At 35.6% G+C, this 27,433-nt stretch overlaps 1 protein-coding gene across 4 annotated transcripts in view; it reads right to left on the bottom strand.

Moving 5' to 3' along the window:
• Positions 1-22,340, bottom strand: part of LOC144965774 (uncharacterized) — a 30,160-nt gene extending 7,820 nt beyond the window's left edge. Inside the window, exons 1-5 of one of the 4 annotated variants that reach the window (XM_078901463.1) lie at positions 22,239-22,338; positions 20,206-20,311; positions 17,945-18,115; positions 14,481-14,568; positions 1,127-1,242 (exon numbers count right to left, since the gene is read on the bottom strand). In XM_078901463.1, coding sequence (XP_078757589.1) covers positions 1,127-1,242; positions 14,481-14,568; positions 17,945-18,078 — 338 coding nt within the window. In that variant the 5' untranslated portion in view covers positions 18,079-18,115; positions 20,206-20,311; positions 22,239-22,338. Of the gene's footprint in view, positions 1-1,126; positions 1,243-14,480; positions 14,569-17,944; positions 18,116-20,205; positions 20,312-21,912; positions 22,072-22,238 lie in introns of those variants that run through there. The other 3 variants (XM_078901464.1, XM_078901462.1, XM_078901465.1) reach the window with 3 other exon arrangements.
• Between the last annotated feature and the right edge of the window lie 5,093 nt (positions 22,341-27,433).

Genomic DNA, 27,433 nt, shown 5'->3' with positions numbered 1-27,433 from the left:
TCTGTAGTTTCCACGAGACCAAGTAACGAAAAGGATAATTCAGTCTCTTCCCCGTCTGCGTCAAGTTGTTAAAAACCAAGGTATGAATATATTATATTATTTTATAAAACAATTCTTTTTAAAAGTGACATGAATTGTTTTTCTTTTATTCAATATTCAGTCAGTTTGATTTTCTAATCGATCAGAAAAATATTATAATTCCCACCATAGTCGAATAATTGCAACAAAGAGACGCATATAAATAACACAGCTATTTGCATATTTGCCACGGTCATTTCAACAATATTCAAGGAACCTCAACAACATCAAGACCAATATAAACAGAGGGGTTGTGAAAACAAAACCCTTTCAATTTTTTTCTATTTATTTGATTCTTTATCTTTTTTATACATAAAATCTCAAAACATATTTTCTATTTTTGAGTTTATTTGAGTTTTTTTAAGGGGGTGGGAGAACCAGAATTTAATTGAGTACTATTTGAATATGATTAATGCCATGTTGGTTGTGAAGATTAGAATCATTAAGATTTGAATATGATTAATGCCCTTGTTGGTTGTGAAGAATGAAAAAATTAAGATGTGAATAGGAGTAAATGTTCATGTTGGTTATGACGAATAAAGGCATTTAGAATTGATGATTATGATTATTATTATTATTAAAAAGTGGTATATTGAGATATGTTTAATATCCTGTCATGTAATATAAGGCACTGAAATCTCCAACTAATTGTCCTTTAAGAACATAATATAAGATAAGATAAACTTTGATATGTAAATACAATTATTGATGGATGTCTAGAAAGTACACGAAGAACCGTCAACTGAGGTAATTTTGCCACAGTGGAAAACTTTGTATACTTAAATTGGAACATTTTGAGTAATCTCAGCTTTGTCGAAGTCTCTTTCCTGGTGAAAAGACTTGACTTTTTATTAAAACAAATAATTACCACAATATCCTATAGATAGAACGTTAATCTATTACAAAGTACTTTCCGCCAGATTTAACAGAACCAGCTACCCAATCCCCTCTGCTGCACCCTCGATTGATCTCTAATTGGTCCAAAATTTAATAGGCAAAGTTTCCCCTTAGGGCGAAGTTACCGCAAGGGGTACATAACATAACTCACTCTTTCTGTTGTGAATTGATGTGTAACTGCAAGATTCCAGATTGATCAATGAATTCCACATACGGGTCGCTGCCGATGTCATAGTAAATTTTAGTGTTAACAGCATATTGTACAAACTGTGGATAAATGAAATAAAACTTTATGATATACTTGTTTTCCTTATGGTCATTTACATTGTATACATATATTGTGTTGATAAACCCACAATGAATTCAATTATGTGTGGAAAATGATGATGATTATGGTGGTGGTGATGACGATAATGATGATGATGATGATGATGATGATGATGATGATGATGATGATGATGATGATAATAATAATAATAACAATAATAATAATAATAAAAATAATGATAATAATAATAGTGATAATAATAATATTAATAGTAATAATAATGATGTACAAAGAAGAAAACAGCTATCAAACGCCGCACTCAGTAAACTCACCAATGTATGGATTAGAGGTGACAAAATAAAGAGAAAAACCAAACTGAAACTGTACCATGCTCTTGTAAAACCGGTACTTCTGTATAACTGCGGCACTTGGGCGTTGACAAAATCCGAAGAAGAACATCTGGATGCCTTCCATCGCACACAGCTAAGAAGGGTACTGGACATCAAATACCCCAAAAAGATCTCAAATGAATCACTCTATAAGATCACAAAAGAAAGACCAATCTCCCTTGACATTTTACAACAACGATGGCAACTTTTCGGTCACATACTACGCAGGGACAAAAACATACTAGCAAACCAAGCCATGTCGGGATACTTCCAAAAACACGGGAACCTTTTCAGAGGAAGACCGATCACAACACTCCCCGTGATCCTAAACAAAAACCTCACAACACTTGGACAAAGCATTAGTCTCATAACGGCAGGGGACCTTGAAAATCTGAGAACCCTAGCAGAGGACCGGCAATATTGGAGACACCTCACACAGGAAATACTGGAAACAGCCAAGGCGACCCGATCTTTCGGTCGAGACGCGAAAGGCATATAAGTCAAGTCAAGTCAGTCAATGATGATGATAATAATAATAATAATAATAATAATAATAATAATAATAATAATAATAATAATGATAATAATAGTAACAACAACAACAACAACAATAATAATAATAATAATAATAATAATAATAATAATAATAATAATAATAATAATAATAATAATAATAATAATGATAATAATAATAATAATAATAATAATGCTGAAAACTTATATAGCGCTATAACTCCGAGACACCAGACTCTAAGCGCTTAAATTACAAATTACTTTGGCTGAAACATACTCATTCAAACACACAAGCACACACACACACACATACACACACACACACAACACAACACACAACACAAACCAAACCTATCTTGCTTCTCATACCATCTACTAAAATCGAAACAAATATGTTTTAAGCGAACGTTTAAAAATATACAAAGATTCTTTTTCACGAATGCTCTGCGGTAAGGCGTTCCAAATAGAGGGTCCGAAATGAGAAAAGGATCTCATTCCAGCATTTTTCCGAATTCGAGGGACAACTAGTTTTGTGGAATCACTGGCCGAACGTAAGGGCGGGGTTTTGAATATCTTTCAATTAGTTCTGAAAGGTAGGAAGGGGCAGTACCTTCAAGACAACGATACACTAAAACACAAGCTTTGAATTTAATTCTTTTCCCAACAGGCAGCCAATGCAGGTCATGAAGTAGAGGTCCGGTAGAGTCGCACCTACGCTTCATGAATACTAGTCTGGCAGCGCTGTTTTGGACAATCTGAAGACGTTTCAGATTGTATTGCGAAACGCCAAACAACAGAGCATTACAATAATCCAATTTCGATAGTACGAGGGACACAACCAGGTGCTTGGTCACATCCTCAGATATGAACCGTCTAATGGAAGCAATCTTTTTTAGTTGGAAAAAGAGAGATCTAACCAAATTATTAACCTGATGCTCCATCGACAGTCCAGAGTCTAAGAATGTGCCAAGGTTTTTCACTTTGTCAACAATTTGAATAGAGGCATCCCCCAACTTCAAATCTGTTTCACTTTTCCACTTCCTGTTCCCCACATACAGCACCTCCGTCTTATCATCATTCAGTTTCAGTCTGTTCTCATTCATCCATTTCTTAACACTTTGGATACAATTCTTACTATTGGCTGATACTTCTTGTAAATTTCTCGTATTGGAAACGCAGTACAATTGCGTATCATCAGCGTATTGATGGTAAGACAGACCAAAACTTCTGATGATTTTAGACAGAGGGCCAACGTACAAAACAAAAAGAACGGGTCCAAGTACTGAACCCTGGGGAACCCCACAATCAAGAAAGATTTCCTCCGATCTATATTCATCCACCGTAATAATCTGTTTACGATTAAACAAATATGACCTAAACCAATCAAGCGCTGCACCAGACACGCCATAAGTAATTTCAAGACGTTTGAGAAGAAGATTGTGATCAATAGTATCAAAAGCAGACGATAGGTCAAGCAAATTCAGCAAAGAACATGAACCATTGTCTATAACAGAGAGGAGATCATTAACAACCCTAACAAGTGCGGTTTCCGTCGAATGATGTTGCCTATAAGCAGACTGAAATTTTCTTCAAGACAATTATTTTTAAGATGAGACAGTAATTGTTTCAAAACAAGCTTTTCTAAGATCTTAGAGAGAAAAGGAAGATTAGAGACAGGGCGATAGTTTTTTAAGTTCTCTTTATCGAGATCAGGTTTTTTCAAAAGGGGTTTGACATGAGCAACTTTGTAAATGTCTGGTACAGCACCTGATTGCAACGAATTATTAACAATACATGTAAATGGTGTTAAAATTACATCAATGCATTTTTTTAAAATGGCAGTATTTAAGGGGTCTAAATCACAACTTTTAGTTGGAGACGACATAATGCAATCACATAAGTCAGCTTCAGTAATCATTGAAAAATGTGTTAACGAATCACCATGAAATGTGTCAAATGTTGTATGGATCGATTCAGATGACAGTTCTTTCCTGATGGTATCCGTTTTTTTCTTTAAAATATTGACCAAAGCGAGTTGGTAGATCTGCACGATCGATTAAAGATGGGAGAGCTGGTTGCGTCTGTTGTCCCAGCAGTTCCTTGGTCAAGGCAAAGAATTGTCTCGAACGTCCCACGTTTTTGAGGCTTTCTTCATAGAATTTCTTTTTGGCCCTGAAATTGACGGCTTTTGCATCATTTCTAGCCGCGATGTATCGCTTCTTATCGACAGCATCTCTGGACTTGAGCCATTTTCTTTCTGCCCGCCTCCTGGCTAATCCATTCAATTTTATTTCGGTATTATACCAGGGTGCTTGACGTCTCACTTTTACTGCTCTAGTTGTTAAGGGAGCATGCTTGTCCACCGTACCAACAATTGACTCGTGGAGACCATTCGCATCATGTTTATTTTTAACGTTATGGTCAAGGTCTTGTTTAAAAATGTTCATATTTATATTCTTCAAATTACGAGATGTTATCATCTTTTTTACTTCGTGCTTCATTGGAAATAAAACGCAAAACACAATTAAATGATGGTCAGAGATTAATTTATCAATATTTGAGACAAGTGAAGAGAGAGAATGTTCAATGTCTGTAATGACATGATCTATTGTGTGGCCATGGTTGTTTGTAGGACCGCTTACAAGTTGAATATAGTTGTTTGTGTCAATAATCTCCCGAAATAATTTCGATTCATTTTTGTTTCCGAAATAATCAATGTTAAAATCACCCATAAAAATATTATGCTTTTTGTTAATGGATTGCATAGACATAAATTCTCCGAACTCAGATAAAAAATCAATTGTTGATATTTTGTTTTGTTGGCTTGGTGGTGGGCGGTAGACACAGTGAAACGACTTTTTAAAATTATTTTCATGAATGGCAAATCCAGCGTATTCAAAACTTCTAAAATTATCATGGTGAAATGATATCTTGTCAAAGAGTGACAAGTTGTAAATAATTGCAATTCCACCTCCTTTCCTCCCAATGCGTGGAAATGATTTAATACAAAAGCCTTCGGGTGTAATTGCTTTCATAATTGGATCATCATATGAATGATTAAGCCATGTTTCCAAGATGACAAAAATAGTAATTTTATGATCTTCAATAATGTCGATTATGTCTTGAGTTTTATTACGACACGATCTAACATTTAGTAATCCAATTTTTAAACTGGTATGATCACTACGTGCAGGTTGTTGTTGTTGTTGTTGTTGTTGTTGTTGCTCAAGACGGTGCTGTTGCTGCGAGTTGTTGTCATGGTGGTCGTTAATTTCATACTGACTGTCACGGACAGTGTTGACATTTGACAAGGAACGGTGAGGATTACTCATTGAAGTGATTAGATTGGATGGGGGACGAGTGTTGATAAATTGAAGCGAGGATCGAGGTCGTAGGGGGAGCGGGCGTGGGGTTGGCCGATGACCAATGACGGTGGTTATAGGGCGTTGTTTTCGTCTACCCCCTCTGAGTCTGTTCATAAAATTAGTATTATAGAAGAGTAAAGTTGGTGCAATAAAATAAACAACATCACGTGACCATTTTAGAAGCACGTGGCAAAACACATGTTCCTGGCTTTGACAGCTCACCTTCCAATGTAAATTATAGAAAAAAAATAACCATTAAAAAATGTCTGTTAGGTGTCAAAAGAAACACATATTCATAGATACTCGATCATGCGTCAAATAATATCTAAATATTGATTTTTTATTAAACAAATGGTAAAATTTATCAAAAATTACTGTCGGTCTATTTTTAGACCACGGTCAAGATTATTCACCAAAATCAATGCGCTTGTGTGAACAAAACAAGAACTCTTTGAAATCTGGTTTTCGGAATAATTTAGCCATATACAAAGAATTTAACTAAATAACAATTTTAATTGTACGTGTTTGTTTTTAACTGAATGTGTATTATCTACAATTTGAACGACAAAAACGGGAGACCTGTTTTGTGCGCAACGTTGTCCGGCTGCTAAAGTTCCTAATCACCAGCAAAGAATGGCAGTCCAACTCATGCAAAGGTAAGATTCCAATTTCAGTGTTTGAGTTTGTAATTTGTATCGATTGGTTTTGAGAGCAGGAAACGATTTAGTTCAATGTTAATCCATAATAGCGTTCGGGTATTTAACTTTGGATGTCTCACCGGCATAATTTTAGAATGCGTTGTTTATTTGTTTTCATTTCACTTCGCAATTTGACTGTCACTGTCAGTGTCAGTCATTACAGTACAGCTTCACTCGCCGATTCTCACTTACAGAGTTTACGTTTCCTTCACTTATGTCTGCTTCATGCTCATTCAGTGAGTGATTCGAATACTGTGTGAGAGAAAACACTTTTCGTAATTTATGACATTTTATGGGTAACGTTTACAGTCTAGAACGTGTGTCAGTCATAACTTGACCGAAAAAGAAAACAGAAAGGAACAAAAAAAAAAAAGCAGACACCCCCCTCCTCAGCAGGTGGAATCTCAACAAAAGTTGTATTTTTTTAATCCTCATCTTTCGTGGTGCGAAGCTTTCATCGCTTGTCATATTTTATTGACTCTCGCTCTTTCCTAACCTGATAATAGATTTCGAAACAATCTTTAGGTCTTCATTCTCTCATTATCTGTTCATGACTAGAACTGGAAAAGGAACAAGACAAAGGCAAAGGGTCTCTGCCACCGATTTTCAATATCTTGTGTTGTTTGAGGGATTTAAGTTGGTAGCCGTTTTTGCCACATAAGACTTTTTGTTATTGTTTTTGCTGAGAGTCGATGGGAGAAGGAATGGCAGAGAGGGAGGAAGGGGTGGTGAAAAAATGAGAATGTCTGGGAAAAGAAAATGTCCCACTCAACCCCTTATCGCATCTTTGATATTTGGCAGGTGTCAAACTACATGTATGACGTTTTGGATCTTCCAAGCCTATTCGCCTTATTTGGTCGGTAGCTGTGTGAAAGAAAACATATTTTATTGTAAAATGCAGGGAGTGCGGTCTGATATTTTCGTCATCGCTATGATTATTCCCAGACAGGGTCTGCCAATAACGAAAATTGGTTATTCCCAGACAGATAGAGGGAAAAAAAACCCAATATTTTTGTATTAAAAAGAAAACAAACAATTTTAAGAAATTCATGCTCAGAAACTGAACAAGGCCAAACAAAAAAGGAGAAAAGAATAGACTCGCTCAAAAAAAAAAAAAAAAAAGGGGGGGGGGGGGGGGGGGAAAGCGATTGAATTCGAATCTGTGCAGCTAAAATGAGCAACGAGTTTCCCTTGGTTCAAGAGAAGTGAAAATGATAAAACTGTGCTTAAGTTTTTGTATGAGTGTTTGGGGGGGGGGGGGGGGGGGGGGGGGGGGGGGGGGTCGTTGGGGGTCGTTGTTTGTTACAGTTTTATACACATCCCTGTTAGTTCAATCAATTTTGTGGGTAATGATCAAGAGGGGCCTGGTCCTACAACTCTTTACGGATTTACCTTGGATTGAAATGAAAACTAAACCTCTCTGATTACTTTAGATTACCTAATTTTATTTCTACGTTTTTTTATGAAGAAGAAGCTTTTTAGGATTTTGTCATTCATAGGAATCACCATGATATGTGAAATGATGTCTTATCTAAATTTTGCCTCAGGAATAATAAGCGAACAATTTTGAAAAGCTCTCTCTGTTGATCGAATTATCAAAAATTTTATTTGTGATCAGATATTTTATTTGACTTTAAAGTGAAATCTAGAGGCATTAAAATATATTCAATGTTTATTAGACTTTTCTTATGTGATCAGAAAGTTAAATACAGGAAATATTGATCAAATGAGTTCACCGGAAGGTAAATAAAAGCCCATTTTTTAAAAAGCTAATCGACATTGGTTATGTAATCTTGCCTTCATGATCATAAACCTCTGATAAAATTAGACCTGACCCAACGGTTTTAACAACCTTGTGGTATCTGAGTTCCAGGTCCATTATGTTTTCTAATGTTTTTATTGAATATAAGCAAACCATTAAGAAATAGGTCATGTCTATATATTCAACATTGAATGATATTTCTTCTTACATTGAAATAAGTGGTTCTTTAGAGTAATAAGGCTCATGGAACTGGAGTTTTTCCTGTTTCTGTAACATGAAGCAACAGACCTTAAATAGTGCTTGATAACTTTCTTAAAAAATAAATGGTATTTCATTTTACTTTGAAATAATTGGTCCTTTAGAGTCATAAGGCTCATGGAACTGGAGTTTTTCCTGTAACATGAAGCGACAGACTGTAACAAGTGCTTGCTGAAATCTGAATAAGTTGCACATTTACATTTTACTTGTAGAGTTAGATCCAGTTATTCATTCAAACATTGGTATCTTAATTTCGAATTGTCATTTAATTAATACATATAAAGTTAAATAAATCCAATGATAATAATTGATAAAATAAGGTAATTATAACTTTTATTCATTGTTTGGTCCATATGAATTTTACTTTATGATTTTGTGTGAGATGATATTGCTTTTTATGGGACCATGGGAAAATGGTTTAGAATGCCATGCTTATCTTTTTTTTTCAGATCTAAATAACATTACAACAAGAATGAGTCTCTGCATTCCTTTAATTGTTCTGGAAGCATTGGCCTGCCTATACCATGGGAATTAATCAATTTATATTCAGGAAGAAGTATCATAATTATTATTATTATCATCATCATCATCATCATTGAGTCTTATCCTTCAAGATTATCAAAATGGCTTTCATGTTACTGTATCTTATAGAATTCCTCATATATCATTATGGACCCTTCTTTGTTTTTTAAAAATTGGAATTAATGTTTTTCTTCTACTTCTATATTCTATATTCTTCATAAAACCTCTCAGCTTTATTGACCTAATCTAGAGACTAGAGAGCGGTGATTAAGAGAACAGGACCATATTTTGCTTTCGAGCGTTTCTTAATTTTAAAAGCAGCTTACTGTAGTTTGTAAAGATTTTTTAAAACTTTTTTCTAATGACAGTGTCTAATACACGTTAAAACCAATGCATATCTATCCCTATGTAATTTTTGGCAGTGATCTCTCCATTTTAATGGTATTGGCTCCTGTTTATTTATAAAAATGCCCTGTGAGCTTGTTATACACTTGAAAGAAACATTTACATAGTGAAGTCAAGAAGAATATAGCAAAAGAAACCTGCTTCCTTGGTTATGAATAAGAAATTTAAAAAGAAATAGGCAATGACCTCTTTATCTGGTCTACCATTTAACTTTATAATAATTTTTTAAAGTTTATTATATCCTTTTCTATATTTATAATTTAATTTATCAGCAAGATAAGAGTACTGATGAAACCATCTATGTAGCTGATTTGTAATGGTAGTAGAATTTGATAGATGGGACCATGTGATGTTGCAGAACATATTTTTAAAAATTGTATTGCATTGTTTCATTTATCAGCAACATCATATTAAATAATGCAGTGGCTTAATCACAAACTTTCTGCACTTCATATGCAAGACAGTGATGCTTTTGTGCTACATTTCTCGAAATATTCACAAAGTTTCTGTATTTTGTAAATAAGACCATGGCGCTTTTGTCTTAACTGGTTAGTCGCAAATTCTGCCGTTGTATTCCATTTCTCGAATAAAATTCTTTTCTATTTATTCTATTTATTTGCAAAGTTTCTGCACTTTATAAACAAGAGCATGATGCTTATGACTGGACAGGTTAATGGCAAATTCTTCCTTTGTGTTCCATTTCTCGAATCAAATTATATTAAATTCTATTAAATAATCATTTTAATGGCAAACTTTCTGCACTTGATAATTATATGCAAGACCATAATAATAAAGTCTACACAGGTTAATCGCATGTTCTGCCTAAGAAGTGCATTTCTTGAATCAGAACCTTTTTTAACCAAAGCTTTTGCTGAGGCTCTTACATCACAGATTTTTAAAATGGAACTACACAGTTTCAGTAATAATTATCAATTTTTTTCTTTTTTTTTTCTTTCTCTTTCACAGGATGAGAATACAAGCATACCTTTAATGGAGAAACATCATATCTATATTTTTTAAAATGATTTCAGTGTGAATAACATGAATATGAATGAAATGACAATAAATATGATATAAATTTATAATCTGTTTTTAATTTATTTGGATTTCACAAGTTGTGTTATGGCACTCAGATACAGCATAACGGGTGAGACTGAGAACCAATCCTCACAATAGCACTAGAGGTCTTGTATATGCAAGATGTGATTTCCATTGATACAGTTTAAAGACTGTCCTGTTTTTATTCATTCTGGTGAACGCTGTAGGGTTGTTTTTTTGTTTCTTGTTTTAAAAAAGATTTTTTTCTTTCAATCTAAGTCTAAGACTTGATTGAATTCTGACTCAATGCAAATCAACTTTGTTCCAACTCCTCAACTTCAAATTACAATGAACTTGTGCGCCCTTCCTTCTCTGTTAACCTACAGGTTATTGGATATGTAACTTTAATATATATGTACGTCTACCACAATGTTAAACTAGCAATTTATCTAAATATCTTGCAATCGTCTTTTGTAATAACTTTTCATTCTGGGTTACACATAAAAGTTAGCACTGCCGGGTTACAAAAGTACTTTGATGTTAAAAAGATCAGCATCCTGTCATCTTACTTATATATTGGCAGGTGTAAGACTTATTCATTTTGCAAGTCATCATCGTCACAGTTTCGTACCAACACCGAACCCACTCCACAGCATCTGGGGAGCAGACTCTTGGGTCATGGTCAGTGCAGCTGAGCGCATCCTGGCATTCTCTAAGGATGTCTGCTCTGGGCACCCACATGTACACAAGCTACTCTCAACCAGCCCCCACTTTTTCATGCTTCCAGTTGTTCTCATAAGTTTTGCCTGTGCTCTGTTCAGTGTTACCAATTCATTCCTGGGGAGCTCAGTTCCGTAGGACAGTTCTTCTCTCAGATCTCCAACAGCTTCATTTGCATGATTGTTCCACTCTCTCAACGTGGAACGCCTGTATACAGCTGCATGGTCAGGGTTGATGCTTTCTTCCATCGTGAAGCTCTTTCTCGACTTCAGTCTACTTGTCATTGGGCTGTGCCTTGGGTGCCTTGGGTCCATTTTCTATTCATATTTCTGGCTTTGGAATCAGTGGCTCTTTGAATGTATGGAGGTGCAATGCCAGCCAGCCGATGGAGGACTGGAACTGCAGTCGGTTTCAAGTTACTCTAATGATCCGGCAGGTGTTATTTTGACATGGCAGGATCTTACTCAGACTGGTGAGACCTATTCGGCTGATGAATAGCAGAGGGCTACTACTACTATGGTTGTCCTGACTGTTTTCGGATCTGCTCCCCATGGCATGTAAGTTTTTGCCTCTTTTCTTAGGAAGTTGTTTCTTGTGGCCACCTTTGCTTTTGTTTTCTTTGTGTTCTGAGAAAAGGACCTTGTGCGGTCTACGGTAACACCGAAGTACATGGGAAATGTGTTTTTATCCAATATGTTCCCATTCCAGATGTTCAGTTTCCTGTTTTCTTTAGGCTTGGCGGTTCTTTAAATGGAAAGCACACACTTGAGTTTTTCCTGGGTTGGCAAGTGAGTTCTTTAAATGTGGCCTCAGAGAGTGGCTCCAGGACATCCGTTAGTCTCTCCTCAATGGTCTTGAAATCAGAGGCCTGGGACACAAGACACAGATCATATAGAAACCCCTGATGTTCTCAAAATGAGGTTGGTCGTTGGTATAAACGTTGAAAAGGATATGTGCAAGTACCGATCCTTGAGGGAGTCCGTTCTTTTGTGATCTGCTTTTCTTCCCATCCATTTCCACAAAAAAGTGACGGTTTGACATAAGGAATTTTATTATTGCAACTATTTTTGTGTTACGAGTTACCCTTGCAACCTTTAGGAGCAGTTTCCTATGATTTACTGTGTCATAGGCAGCTGCCAGGTCCACGAACACAGTTCATATAATTTGTTTGTTCTCGTAGAGATGACTGATCCTACCTCAATGGCGATAGGTCTGTATACTGATTTTGGAATGGGGTTGCCGACAGTTTTTGACATATCTGGAAGACACAAATGCAAGGTCTGGGTTGTAGCCTGTTCTCCAGCAAGCGCTTGGAAGGGATGCTTCATGCGTCATAGAAGAGTGTCAGATTATATTGGTCAGCCCATTCCTCAACAGTATCTCCATCTTTGTTCTCATTGTATCCCCATTTGGTGCTGTGGCAGTTAAAGTCACCTATCACAATCATTGGTTTCTCACTAATGGTGGATGTAACTGGCCACTTGAATGGCGTTGGTGGAGGTTTGTTGACAGTAATATCACATTGAAGTGTCTGCTTTCAATTCTGAGAATTTCCACCTCACTTACTGTCATGTCCTGGTTGTATGTCACTATTGTTTTGTCTTTGACTTTGACGTAGTTAACGCTACCGTGAATGTTGCTTTCATGTTGTTTGACTAAATGCATGCCAGGGATGTTTAGTGCCACGGTCTTGTGCGTCTCTTGTAGTTGTAGACAGTACAGAGTTGCGTCGCTGGATTACTACAACACACACAACACCAACATTTTGCAAGTATCTTTAACACTTTTTAAAATCATTAATAAACGGTGATACTGACAACAACAATAATAATTGTTATTGTTATTATTATTATATTGTTATTATTATTATTATTATTATTAGTAATAGTAGTAGTAGTAGTAGTAGTAGAGGTTTTGTAGTAGAAATAGTAATAGTATCCGTTGGACCAAGTACATAAATATGAATATTTATACAGCGCATTTCTACAGATAGCCGTGAGCAATGCGCTTCAAAATGTTTCATATTTATCCCCCCACTTCAACAAGCCGTGTGGAACCATATTTCTTTGTCATACAGCCTGTTAGGCGACCCTTGTGTACTTAAACTGTCACTACACTAACCGCCATTTCTGTAGCCAGATACTCATTCAATCGAGTGGGGTAATGTGTTTATAATTTTTCACGATTAGTCACCCATCCTATTACTGATCACACTTAGCATTGGCATTGCTCGACTTTTGTGACAAGACGAAAACCGTACCGCTAAGCCATACGGTCCATTAGTTCTAGATAGTATAAAAGTCTATAGTTTTGTGGTATCAGTGGTTATAATACAGTAGTGGTAGTGCAGTTATAGTTATAGTGTAGAAGTAGTAGTTGTCTTCTGTCAAAAGGGTCATCTGAGCGAAGAGATAGGAGATAGATTCGAATTTACTCTCTTCATTACATTGACCGTATGCTTTGACTTTGATCATTTGATACGCTGTAAAAAAAAAAAAGTATGGTCCGCCTTAACCAAAGACAAGCAACCATCTTCGTTTCCCTGGACATAGATATGGTTTTGTTTACGGGAGGAGGGGGAACCATGATTATGGTTTTCCTATAAAATAAAAGAAGGGGTATTTTGGCGATAAAAAAATATGATCGTGGCCTCCCTAGCTATCTCAGACTCGGAGTAAACAGCTTGAATTTATTCGCGCCAACTTCAGTTTGCTGCCTTAGCAACATGTAAACAAAAAGTTGGTTGGATGCGCATGACATTAGTAAAGGTCAATTGCAGCATAGTTCGGGTCATTTATAAAAAAATCTGGGTCACGTTTGATGTCAAATATCCGGTCACGTGATGTTGTTTATTTTATTGCACCAACTTTACTCTTCTATAAATAGATCGATGTACACGGTAGTTGTTAAAAGTTGTAAAATATAGCACAGTGAATAAAGTTTCCAATATGGCTGTAAACAAATAGCAGTTTAAAACTATGTTCGACTTTGGAAAATCCATACTTAAATTTTAAAATTTTAGAAAAATCCTCTGTTAGAAATCGTTAAAATGTATATCAATAAAACCACAAGACTATCACAAATTAGATGGTATTAAAATCCAGGCGAAATGTCAGATAAAAATCACTCAAAACACGTAAATGAAAGAGCCAACAAAAACAAGACTCGCCGGTCAGGCGTGTTACAATTATTATGATGATAATAATAATAATAATAATAATAATAATAGTAATAATAATAATAATAATTAGAAACCCTCTGTTAACCAATAAAAGAAAAACAATAGAAGCACCACAAAAAAAAAATCCTGTAATACTTTATATAAACATCAGATAGACTTTCTGCTGTCCGTTATCCTGGACGTAACATAAATCTATTCTTGGTCTGCAGTGATAACTGTTTTCTCCGATTTATGTGGAGTTTACACGGGGTCGCATTACCTATTAGTTGTTTTTGTTTTTTGACCATTGCCCACGATTAACATTGCTTGACGTTAATGACAAGACGAGACACCGTTAAGCCAAGCCACACTAACAACTGTACAATAACAAAACAAGACGATCTTACTGTCACTCCTTTCAATGCGCCAATGTCAAAGGTTTGACAGGGTTTCCATATATAATTGTTTTTATTGATAGCATCATAGGCTGCAATTCTGAAACAAAGAGAATATAAGAGGGATTTTATAAATAAATTTAGAATTAGGTAACGGTTCAATCATGTGTGGCTGTTTTTAAAGGTAATTTCAAGGATAAGTATGATCAACTTCTACAATGTTATTGTTTTGAGCATTCGCTCTCATCGGAACAATATTGTAGTTATTATATTATTATATATGCATGTAGGTATATATGGATAAATAATATATATTGGGATGTTTTCCTTTCTTGTATTTTTCACTCTTCTTTGTCTGGCACTGTTTCATATCCACTTTTTCAGATCTTTCTCTTGTTTCTTATTGTGACAAAAACTAAAATCTGACATCTATAGTAATTTTTACTATAACTTTTACTCATTGGCGTCGATTCACCACGACATAGTACCGTTTTGAGACGATTGGTCACCAAGTTAGTGTCCTCGTTAAAATGTATATTTGTGACTCACTGGCTAAAAACGGTATTATTTTGGGTTGGTTTAGATCATTAAATCGAATATTTTGGTCAAAAATATGAGACTGGTTAGTTTACAAAATCGCAGGTTTTGCTAACAATAGCTGAAGGTAACATAACCACGTCGTCATAATGATTGTTAAACATTGCAAATTACACAGGTTTTACTATCGATGGTATTTGTCTAAATAAAATACACACTGTTCTACCGCTTGATCAATAGAAACAACACAGAAAGCAACGTGTAAACATACACGTTTATAAGCTGATCGAGAAAATCGTGTGTCATTTGGCGGTATAAAAACAATAACATTGATCAGAGGAGGTCGATTTCATTTACATTATTGTTTATTAACGACCAACTATGTTTGTCCGAGCACGTTTGAAGATGTGTCACAAATTCCATGGTTTGATTGGTCAAAAATCTACTGGTTAATTGCCTTCATCATACATCACCTGAAATACATTGAATGCCTTGTGAGGAACTCGATCTCTGCGATCTACTCACTCTTTGCTGATGGAGAAAAACATCCCAAGAACAAAGTTTGCTGAACGTGGTTTTGCATTTTTTTGGGCTCCATTTGTATGCCTATGGAATTCTTTACGACCAAAAACCCAACATTGTATGTCAGTCCTAAATCGGAATCTAAAAACCAATCTTTTTCACTCTGCTTTACGCGATTCTCTCTGAACTTTGAATTCTATGCCTGCGACTATTGTAGAGATTTGGTGGTCAAAATAATTGACTTGTGTGATACCAGAAAACAATTGAAGAGTAGTTTTCCAAAACTCCCTAAATCGGTTTTTCCCATTTTGAGATAATGAGTATTATTTCCCCTAAACTTTCTCATCCGGCCTATTATCTAATCATATTTAAACTTCAAATTCACACAAATCTAAGGGAATTCTTGTGTAATTCTTAAAATATAATTTACATTTCAATTTTTCTCATGGATGGAAAATATCAAAAAGTAGAAAAATGGACTTAAGGAGTTTTGGAAAATCAGCCTTCAATTGTAAAGCCTCTCTGAGCACTATTTGTGGATACAGGCTTCCTATCAAATAATTATAATAATAATGATGATGATGATGATGATGATGATGATGATGAGGATGATGATGATGATGATGATGATAATAATAATAATAATAATAATAATAATAATAATAATAATAATAATAATAATAATAATAATAATAATAATAATAATAATAATGCAATTTATTTATACAGCGCCTGTCCCATATAATATAGCTCTGGACGCACAATGTACATGGCATACAGAATACGCCCTAAACATTTACCCGGATATATGTTTGTTTGATGAAGTGTTGTGGAAACAAATAATATTTTATAGTCTTATATTCCATTCAATTTTACCATTTTGTATTTTTAACTTTCCTTATTTATGAGAACAATGTGTTATAATACGATTTTTATCCGAAATCGGTAACTTTTCGAGAAAAGACTTGTCGACTCGTAGATTTGGTCTTTCGGGTCTCGAGACAATAATATAATTCACGATCTTGGTAAAAAATCATATAGATGATATGGCTTTACTTAAATTACTCACACCATCCGCCAGCCACATAATACGTTCCAACACAATAATTGTATGTAAGATTAAACGTTCATAGTCTAAGTGATAGAATTTATTGTAAATTAATCAGCCAACTGGCTGTAGTGATGATATGCGTTTAGGAATAATACTCATAACTTCCGCCACCCGGATATAACTTACAAATACACAAAATTATGTGTAGCCTTAAATGTTTATCGTCTGATTGATAGAATTCAGTGACAACTTATAATTAAAATGGATGTCTTAAAATAATAAACAAAGAGCTGAGTGACGTCAACTTTGTTCCCTCTATAATGTCAAATTTGAGCAGCTGTTTGATTCCGATCCGATTTAATACCATTTTGAGACGATTGGTCACATTTGTGTATAAATCTCGTTACAATCTTTCCCCTTTATGATTGTTCAAATGAAGGCAAAAACATCCTATTTATCGTCTGTACTGTATTTAATATAATATATTTTATCTCTCATTTACACAGCCTGCAGATAAGATCCTTGTTATTTATTGTGATAATGATGATGGTGGTGTGGTGGTAGTTGTTCTGGTGATAGTGGTGGTGGTGTTGTGGTGATGATTGTGGTGGTAGTGGTGACCGTAGAGTTGGTGGTGGTGGTGTTGATGGTGGTGGTATAATATATTATCAATATATTATAGTATAATGTAGTATAATATAATGTAATATGAAAAAATATAATGTTTATTATATATTTTAAAAATTGGATTTTTATAACATTAAGGATCCGAAACCACTGGACCGATCGTCAGCAAATTTTGCACGGTTGACATGAAGATGGATTTGCGTGTATAATGAGATTGATTAGACATCGTGATGATTTTATCGGTTAGAAAGTATGACAATGAGGTGGAAGTACTTGCATTGAATCTATACCAGTTAGTGGTTCCTCTCATTATTTTGAATACAATCAATTTCTTAATATTTTTTGAACCATTTTCTTCTCTCAACACTGGGAAATAATTCTCCGATAAGTTAGCGAAATATATAAGATATAAAATGCAGAAAATATCTTTTCGTATCCAAATAAAAAGTTCCGTGGAGTTGTCTTACGGAGTCAAAAAATGTATTCTCTATTAAGACAATAGGAATTGAGTTCAAACCTTATTCAACGCTTGAATCATAAATTATTTTGAGTTGATAGACTTACCATCACATTTCACATAATATAGTATGATATAATATAACATAGTATAATATAATATATCATAATACGATAAAATATGAAATTATATGATATAGCAATATAACTTAATATTATATAGCATAATATAGTTTGATATAATACAATGATATTATGACATAGATATGGAGAACTACATTACTTGTCGATTTTGGATAGATCTACCACTTTCCCATTGTCCATTGTACAGGAACAAGGACTCCTGAACGTGCACTTCCCTTCAATCAGTCCAGATGCCAAACTGGCCACTAGGAGTTGAATAATTAATGTCCACATTCTGATTTTATCCCTGAAGTTCTGCGGTGTTCTTTACCTGATCGGATAACAAACAGACAGGTTACCACCGTAATTAATGTCCACATTCTGATTTTATCCCTGAAGTTCTGCGGTGTTCTTTACCTGATCGGATAACAAACAGACAGGTTACCACCGTAGATACCTTTAATACATGATGCCAAGCAACCGAGTCGGTCCGTAGGCTTTGGTCGGTCAGCCCATCGCCATCGTTAACTTATAGCCTGACACTGACGTCAAAGGAAAAGTCTTTGGCCACAAAAGAAAACAAATCGTGAGATATATTCAATAGTTCAACCAGTGGAATCACTTGTTTCTTTGAGCACCACAAACCACAACTCACAAGACGTTCCACAACCCTAAAACATTACTTCAAGTTTTTGTGCCGGATTCTAAGTTACCGATGACTACGGTCAGCCCCACAGTTTATAAATATTTATTACAATATTAATCGACACCTGTCGATGCCATGCATTTTTCCCAATCACATGTGTTAAAAATGCGAGTGATGCTCAGGACTGTGGGGGCTGGCCTTAGACATAGTTAACTTATAGCCTGTCACTAGAACCCTACTAGGACTTATAGTTTGACGTCATTTTTTACGTTTGTGCAACGCCAAGTGAGTTGCAGTTAGTGGTGCCTAAGGAAGCAAGTGATCCCAATGGTTGACCTATTGATTACAACTCACGATTTGTTTTCTTTTGTGGCCAAAGACTTGTCTTTTGGCATCATTTTTTGGTCAGTGTCAGGCTATAAGATTACGATGGCTACAGGCTGGCTGATTGTTTTGAGTGACTTAAGATGGGTGTCGGTGTGGTTACCAGTGGCGTAGGGCCTTAAAGGCTATTAAGGCTAAGCCACAGGTCGTCATTGTCTTGAAAGTATGTAAGAATTTAACAATAAATAGTCACACTTTTAATTTTCTGTTTCACAAACAATGAAATTCGTTGTTGACCTGGTGATAAAAAACCCTTACAGAGCCTCAAAACTTGAACCAATCACACCGCTTTGAATTTACTACAGCTCGAGTCGTACTCGTGCCCCTGACCAATCAGTACAGCGTGTGGCTTTAAAGGTTGAGAAGGCTTCCAGCCATATTCCCACGGTACAACTAAGCGATACATTTCACGCTAGTCGTGTGCTATGACTGTGGGCATCTTGACGTTGAACTGAGTCATTGTGGCTTTCTTACTCGCAGCCACACACAATGACCTAATTGTTCCATTGATGGCAATCGTGTTGTACCTGTTACCCATCCCTCTTCGAGGCGTGTCAGGCATGTGATATTGAATTCCCCATTGTCCCTTTTAACTTGAGTGTGTTAATCTGATGTGTGCAGTGTTTGTTTTTTTAAATTTTAATTAATTGCTATTAAGTGTGATGAATCACGTTGATTACCTGTTGACTATCAATACCAGTTCTTTGAATAGGGAAAATAAACTTTTGATTAAAAGTCTCGGTCCAAATCAACCAAACAATTTTGTACTCACTATTAAAGACGGGAAACAGAATCGGTCGTTAAATTTGATAAAGATTGGTATAGTCGTTTTCCTTGGCTATCGGTGAGAATAGAAAATAAGAGTTTATTTTCTTTTAATTATATTTTGTTTGGCGATAACAGCAATACAGAATTGTCTTGGACAAGAAGTGGATTTACCTGTTTGAAAAATTTAACACAGAGAGCATTGAACCATCAGAAGTCTAACTTACATTTAAATATCACCACTAGATTGAAAACCGTTGGTAATCTTCACATAGGTGCACAGATTGACAGTGGCTATCGCTTATCCTTAGCCAGGCATGATGAACAAGTTACAAAGAACATACAAATTTTGGTAAAATAATTGAGTGCATCAAATTCTCTCTCTCTCTCTCTCTCTCTCTCTTCTCTCCTCTCTCTCTCTCTCTCTCTCTCTCTCTCTCTCTCTCTCTCTCTCTTATATATATATATATATATATATTATATATATATATATATATATATTATGCGACAACCCATCTCAAATCCAGCCCCATGCTCCTAAATGACCAGGCTACGCCGCTGGTGGTTACTATATGTACGAAGGCTTCAGAATGGTGTTGACAGACGGGAAAATCTTTGTTACTTACCCTATTCAAATCACATTTATCAGCTTCGCTATCAAGGGAATGCATCTGTCACTTATTCTCTCCCTTAGATGTGTCCGTCACAGTGAATACTATATCATGAAGACAACTTAAAGGGGAAAATGTTTTAAAAGGCTTGATTATAATTTATGCGACTTAACAAAACTCACAAATCACACAAGGCATAAATACTACAAGCCACAACACTGAGATGCCAGTACTTTTATGGAGATCTTCGTAATTATTATTTGGTCGCCAATCAAGGGGTTGAATTTGCTGAAAAACGCATTTACTCAATATAAACAAAGTTTCGAGGCGTAACCCATTACATGACAATGTTCATAAATTTAGATCACAATAAACGGCGACGACTACCAAAAAATGTAAATAGGGAACAAAATGATGATGTCAAAAAGCTGTTTCCGATCTCATTTATTTGAAGTGTAAAATCACTCTACCGGAGGACTAGATACATGCCTTGTGTAATTGATCTTCTGATTTTAAAATGATTGTATCTTATTTTCTAGTCTAAATATATGATGGTCGTCAAGAAAGATCATTCATCTTCGCTCATTTACATCCCGTAATCCAAATAATCTGCCTATACACCCTGCTACTAAAATAGTTATGCCACCTTATGATTCAAAATGTAACCTATTCATTATTATCCTCAAAGGACTGACAACATTTACACTTACAATGATTTCTGAACCGAAAAATGATCACATTGGTTGAATTATTGTATACAACTCACTACTTGCTTTCTCTTATATTTTGACGTAATTGTTTGGTCAGTGCCAGGCTATGAATTTACAAAGGCTACGCTCTAAGCCTCCTCCCATATCATTAGCTCACAATACACAGCGAGGATCTCCAAAATAAAGTGATTAGAGAGTTGTATTCAGTAATACAATCAAAGAGATCATTTGTTATGCTAAAACCACTAACATCAATTCTTTAAGAGTTCTTAATTTATTAGTATTAATTATATCATTTGAGCGGCAGTGATTACCTGATTACTTAATATTGTCTAGAGCTCTTTTTTAATGTTTCAGAGTGAGGTGAATGGATGTGTGTTGTACAAATCGATAGTTCGATGGTTTGAGGTGTCTGTGGTTGGTCGGTGGTGTGTAGTGTGTGTGAGAAGATGAGAGAGAGAATATAATATTAAGACGTGAGTAGAAGGAATGTTTAAGAGGCAAGCGAGGCATCCGATCGGATGTTAGGAAGCGAAGACCTTAAGTCAGTAAGTCAAAGTCATATATATATATATATATATAATATATTATATATAGAGTAGAGAGAGAGAGAGAGAGAGAGTTAGATATGTGTTGTTATAAGAGAGAGAGAGAGAGAGAGAGAGAGAGAGAGAGAGAGAGAGAGAGAGAGAGAGAGAGAGAGAGAGAGAGAGAGAGAGGGGGGGGATGAGGAGTGAGGGTGATAGAGAGAGAGGCATGGAGATGGAAAGACAAACAGACAGATACAGAGAAAGAAAGATATATATATATATATATATATATATATATATATATATATATATATATAGAGAGAGAGAGAGAGAGAGAGAGAGAGAGAAAGAGAGAGAGAGAGAGAGAGAGAGAGAGAGAGAGAGAGATTTAAATGGATTGATGTTGTTGTTATGCACTTAGAGCGTTATTGTATAGAGGTTTGGGCTCAATATAAATAAACTTCATTATTATTTATCATTACCTTGTTCTTGAAAAAGTTACAACGATTATATTCACAGAATTTCAATCAAAGGTGTTACAAATCAGTTCAATTCAAATGGTTATTTTAAAGCAGTTGTCATAAATCATACAAACACTTTGCATTTCAAATTTACAAATGAAAATATCTAGATAGAGGTAAAATCAATGATAAACCAAAGCAAAACAAAAACAAACATAAAGCAACCCCCCCCAACCCCCCCCCCCCCCCCCCCCCCCCCAAAAAAAAAAAAAAAAAAAAAAAAAAAAAAAAAAAAAAAAAAAAAAAAAAAAAAAAACAAAACAAAACAAAACAACAAAACCACTCACAATAGCGAGAACATGATAGTCGCTTTGAATATATCCCCTAACACAATGAACACATAATATGTAACAAAAAATAATATCCACGCACAAAAATCTTTTGTTGATAGTGAATTGCCTAATCTTTCAAAGAGATATTTTGATTGAGTCACATGAGCTGATAACAATGATTATTAGTTGTAGTATTGGATTGTAGGATGTTATAATGTTCAACCAGTTAGCTGACGCACTCTGAAAAAAATCCAGTTATTTTAATATTTGGCCAGAAAACTCCTCCTTCAAATAGTGATCTATTTAAATGACCCTTATCTTGACAAAATATCTCAAACCTGGGACTTTTGCGCCGATCATAAAATATCGTCACCTAGGCATTCCACGAAGGAATATAGATAACTCATCAACCAAGATGTCGGGTGTCAACCCATGTTGTCCAAGTGAGCAAATTGGGGATTAATAATCTTGCTCAAGGAAAAAAACGAAAGTGCCTGTAGCGGGGCTCGAACCCGGGTCATCCGGGTCACAGTGCAATGCCTTAACCACTCGGCCACTTCGCCCCCTTTTGACTAGTTCTCATTAAATTCTATCAATCAAACTACAAACGTTCATAGTTGCAAATAGTTTTGTGTGTGGGTTCGTTATATCAGACCTGGCGGATGTCATGATTTTTTTTGGCCTCACGCATAGCATCAATTAGATAATGTTAATATTAAGTTATCTTTTCCACTTGACTCTTCCAAAGTAAGATTTCACCTGAATTCAATGACAGCTCACTGATAACGTTCCTGTTTTGATGACTTTTTGTTATGCGGAGATCAATGTGTTCTTATTTATAACCCAATTGTTATGAGCTCGAGGTTATAATAGAAATACTCTCAAACAACGCAAATATTGTCTATTACAACAATGCTAAACTATACCCATAATTTGTCTCGGTTTTCAGACCTGCTGCTGATATGTGCACCAGGGCTGAGGTCAAACGTGTCAATGTGACCCATCGCCTCAAACCGGTATTATATCGTTTTGGCAAATGCTAAAAATTTGAATGATATGATCATCAAAGATATGAGCTTTGGTTTAAGCTTCACTTAACCTCGGTGTTTTCCTCGGACTCCTGGTAAAGTGCAAAATAGTTCGAAGAAACCAAAGTTCGAGGAAAGCGTGCGCAAAGAGTAATAAAGAAAACACCGAGACATTCGAATGAGTTCAAGAAAACCGTGTGTTCGAGGAAATCATATTCGAGAAAACCCTACTCGAGTTTATAATATTAAGGAAAAGAAATGTAATCCCGTCAGCTAGTACCTGGAAAGATATCAACATATGCTCGAGCACCGTTTCCTATTGAAATTTGGCTCAAAGTTCAGTCAACTCAGTTTTACGAGTACGAGATACATGACCTTACAAAAAGGTGGACTGTGGCTATAAAAAAAAAAACAAAAACAAACTTGAGCTTTTATATAGATAGTATGCGCTTGGCTAAGAAGCTCATAACATTGCCATCCGGAAGTATAACGGACGAACACACAAAACTATGTGTAACCATGAACTTTTATAGTCTGGTTAATACAGTTCAGTGAGATTAACTCACAAACGCGGATGGCAAATTATAACAACAAAGGCTTGAGTGACGTCATCTTCGAACTATCTTTAGAGCAATATCCCCTAAATGTGCTCAAAGCGCTTTAAATAGGTCCCTGACAAACAGCAACACGTAACATGTAGGACGAGACATGATGCCAGTTAGGCGATATTGCCATTTTTCCGACATAGACAACACTGTTGACGACCAGCTACTCATTTTACACCTGAGTACGGTGAGAGAATGTGAGTAAAGAGTCTTTTCCAAGGACTCAACTATTCTCCGAGCGAGGCTCGAACCCAGGACCTTCCGATCAGAAAGCAAGTGTCATACCACAAGACCACATAGCCGCAGAGAGACGGAGACCATGTTGAGAAGTAGCATTCTACTCGACTGATGTCACGCTTTAATCTGAGGTATAATGCATGGTATTGGTTCAATTGGCTCAATTAAGTAGAGTCCCATTACATTTTTGACTCACCCTTGTACATTGTCGAAGGGGAATATGGTGGCATATACACAAGAAATCGGGTATATCTGCGCTCAAAGCAAACCCCATAGATCAGCGAGAAAACGCCAACCAAGAATTGAGCATAGAAGACCAAGCAAGGGTACCACCATAGAGACAAATCCAACCCCAGTTGTGGATGGGAATGCCTGTGCTGCATATCCAATAGGCTTCAACAGTTGTGACGTCACTTCCCTCGTAATGACGTATAGTAACTTAATAACTGATTCTAAACTATCGGAACAATGGCGGGCGCCCTTATGAAATACTTCTCCGACGAGCATAAAAGTGTATCCAGAGGAGAAAAACATTATAAATCTGATCATGTTTTGACTTTTATACACTCTAATCATATGACATGTGAAAAACATTCTAGCAAGCATGAAGAATTAAAAGTACCGACTTTCTTTCTTTAGAACCAAGCTGCTCGTTACTGGGCGGACGTGACATCAGACTACTGAACGTGTTCGAAGCGCTTTCCAAGTAGCCCCTCGCCCGCAGCAACATTTATTATCATCTAGGACAAGTCATGACTAGTTAGGCGATATGTATCTTCCGTTCTTACTTACTTATCCGAACCAGCGACCACCTGGGCTCTAGCCCTTCGGTCTTGTGCCATGACGTAGAAGTTAGACGTCTTTTGCAGTTGTTCCAGGTGACTATAAAGTGTACTGATGCTTGATATCTTCCGTTCCGAACACGAGTGTTATACCACTAGACCACATGGATTGGGGCGGGGAGGGGAGGGGAGGGAGAGAATGGGGACAAATTATGACAGTGAGATTTGTTGTTAGATGTATAAGAAGTCAGATAGGTGTATTATTGTTATCGTTGTTATTATCTTATTATTATATGTATGCGGATAGAGCCGGTGTTGCACGGGGAAAAACGCTATATAAATGTTATTCATTCTTCTTCTTCTTCTTCTTCTTCTTCTTCTTCTTCTTCTTCTTCTTCTTCTTCTTCTTCTTCTTCTTCTTCTTCTTATATTATTATTATTATTATTATTATTATTATTATTATTATTATTATTATTATTATTATTATTATTATTATTATTATTATTATTATTATTATTATTATTATTATTATTATTATCTTTTCGACAATCAATACCATTGCATGGTGTTCCGTGTTTTTGTTTTTTTAATACCTGAATAATGAGGTAAATTCTGAGCAAAGAGCCTATTCCAAAGACTCAAATTTGCTCTGCCCTCACCAGAACTTGAACCTTAGACCTTTAGATATCAAATTACTGGAGCACATAATCGCATTTTCTATATAACACAAGCATACAGAATTTGTAACCCCCAAACAAGTATCGAGTCTGCCGCACTCTGAATAAATTTTGTCCAGAGAACTCGTTGTGCAATAAATATCGATCTTCATCTTTTCAAAACTCTCAAACCTGGGACTTCGATTTTATTGATCGATATTTGAAGAACGAGTTTTCTGGTCATTTCTTTTTATCCCCGGAGTAAGGCAGTATTACGTCAGAGGGCATGGAGGGGTGGGGGTAGGAGGGAGGTGATGGTTGAAGGAAACAGGGTGACGAAAAGTGAAGTTTAAGTTAAGAATTATGAGAAATGTGCGACCAACTATACCAAAACAGTCTTTTGACGGAATGAAGGACAATGAATTAAGAATAAATATTACTTTTAGAGTTTGAACTGTTGCAAGGTTTTTTATTTATTTATTTTTTTAAAACTTCCTTTTATTTTTCAAAATTATTTTTTCAATATATGAATTTCCGTGTCAATTATTTCCACTTACAACAAATATAAATTAATTCCAAGATTGATATCTATTGTAACTGTAAATTCAATATTACTGGATAGTTCATACATGTATACAACTGTCCTGAGATGGCGGGTCACATTATATGATGTAGAAGTGTTAGAAACATTGTCTATTGTCTTTTATAAAACATGATATGAACGTAAAAGTCTCGATTATTTTTATTTTTTACTTAATGAAAATTCAATTTTAAGCAGCTATACCACCTCGACCATCTTGCTAAGCAGTCGAGTGATTGAACGTTGCACTGTGGCCGGGTTGGAGCCCCACTTAAGCCACTTTCGTTTTTTTTTTTTTTCATGGGCAAGATTATTAACCCCCAATTTACTCACGTTTGACAAGATGGGCGATTCCTGTTGACATTAGACATTTTGTTTGACGGATTATCAATATTCCTCCATGGAATGCCTAGGCGACCGTATCTAATGACGTCGTGGCGGAAGGTGTAATTAAAAAAATACCACCTCGACATAGCACATTTATGAGGCTGTGTGCTACATTTGCATAGTTATGAGCCTTTATATTATTTATAGTTACCAATTTATTTATTTTTTTACACTGTCGTGTATAAGGATGAGTTGCGTCCTATTAAGATAAGATAAGATATACTTTATTCATCCAAAAACATGGAAATTCGTTTACAGACGTAGCATGCATGAAAATGTATAAAGACAAAGTTGAGAATCTATCGCGACAATGTATACATATATAATATATGCAAATGCACAAAAATGTAAAAATATACAATCAAGAACCAATAGCAACACTTTACATATTGATTTGATATTGAAGGGGCTACGGGACAACAGTAGGGGCTGTGCAGTTGGAACCTCTGGATTGGGATAGAAAAATGCTGGTTGAAACTTGGAAGAAAAAGTTGTCTTTTTTTTTTGTAACTAAAGAGCTGAAATAAAGCTCCAACTGAAATGACAAGAACAAATTAACTATCACTTTTCCGGCTTCCCATTTACAGCAAAGTGGATAGATGATAAATTAATTATGAAGATGGTGATGGTGATGTTGTAGTTGTTGTTGTTGTTGATGATAATGATGATGATGATGATGATGATGATGATAATGATGATCAGACATAAAAATAGTATAAACGGCATATTTGTGACAGCAGCTATTTTTTTGTTTTTGTTTTTAAGGGTTTTACGGCGCTTGCAACACATTTAGGTTATATCAGCGCCAGTAAAAAGGAAGAAAATGGTATAGTAAAAAGTTCTAGAATTACAATTAAAGCACCCAAGAAAAAGTAAGACAAAGGGGAACTGAGAACAAATAGGGATCAGATGTAGATTCCAAGAGCATACCACC

This window comes from Berghia stephanieae, chromosome 2 (genome assembly GCF_034508935.2).
Source record: "Berghia stephanieae isolate SIO BIC M18660-M18661 chromosome 2, UCSD_Bste_1.3, whole genome shotgun sequence".
NCBI lineage: Eukaryota > Metazoa > Mollusca > Gastropoda > Nudibranchia > Aeolidiidae > Berghia > Berghia stephanieae.
Note: the sequence above shows the minus strand (reverse complement) of the source record. Positions and strands in the feature narration are given on the sequence as shown.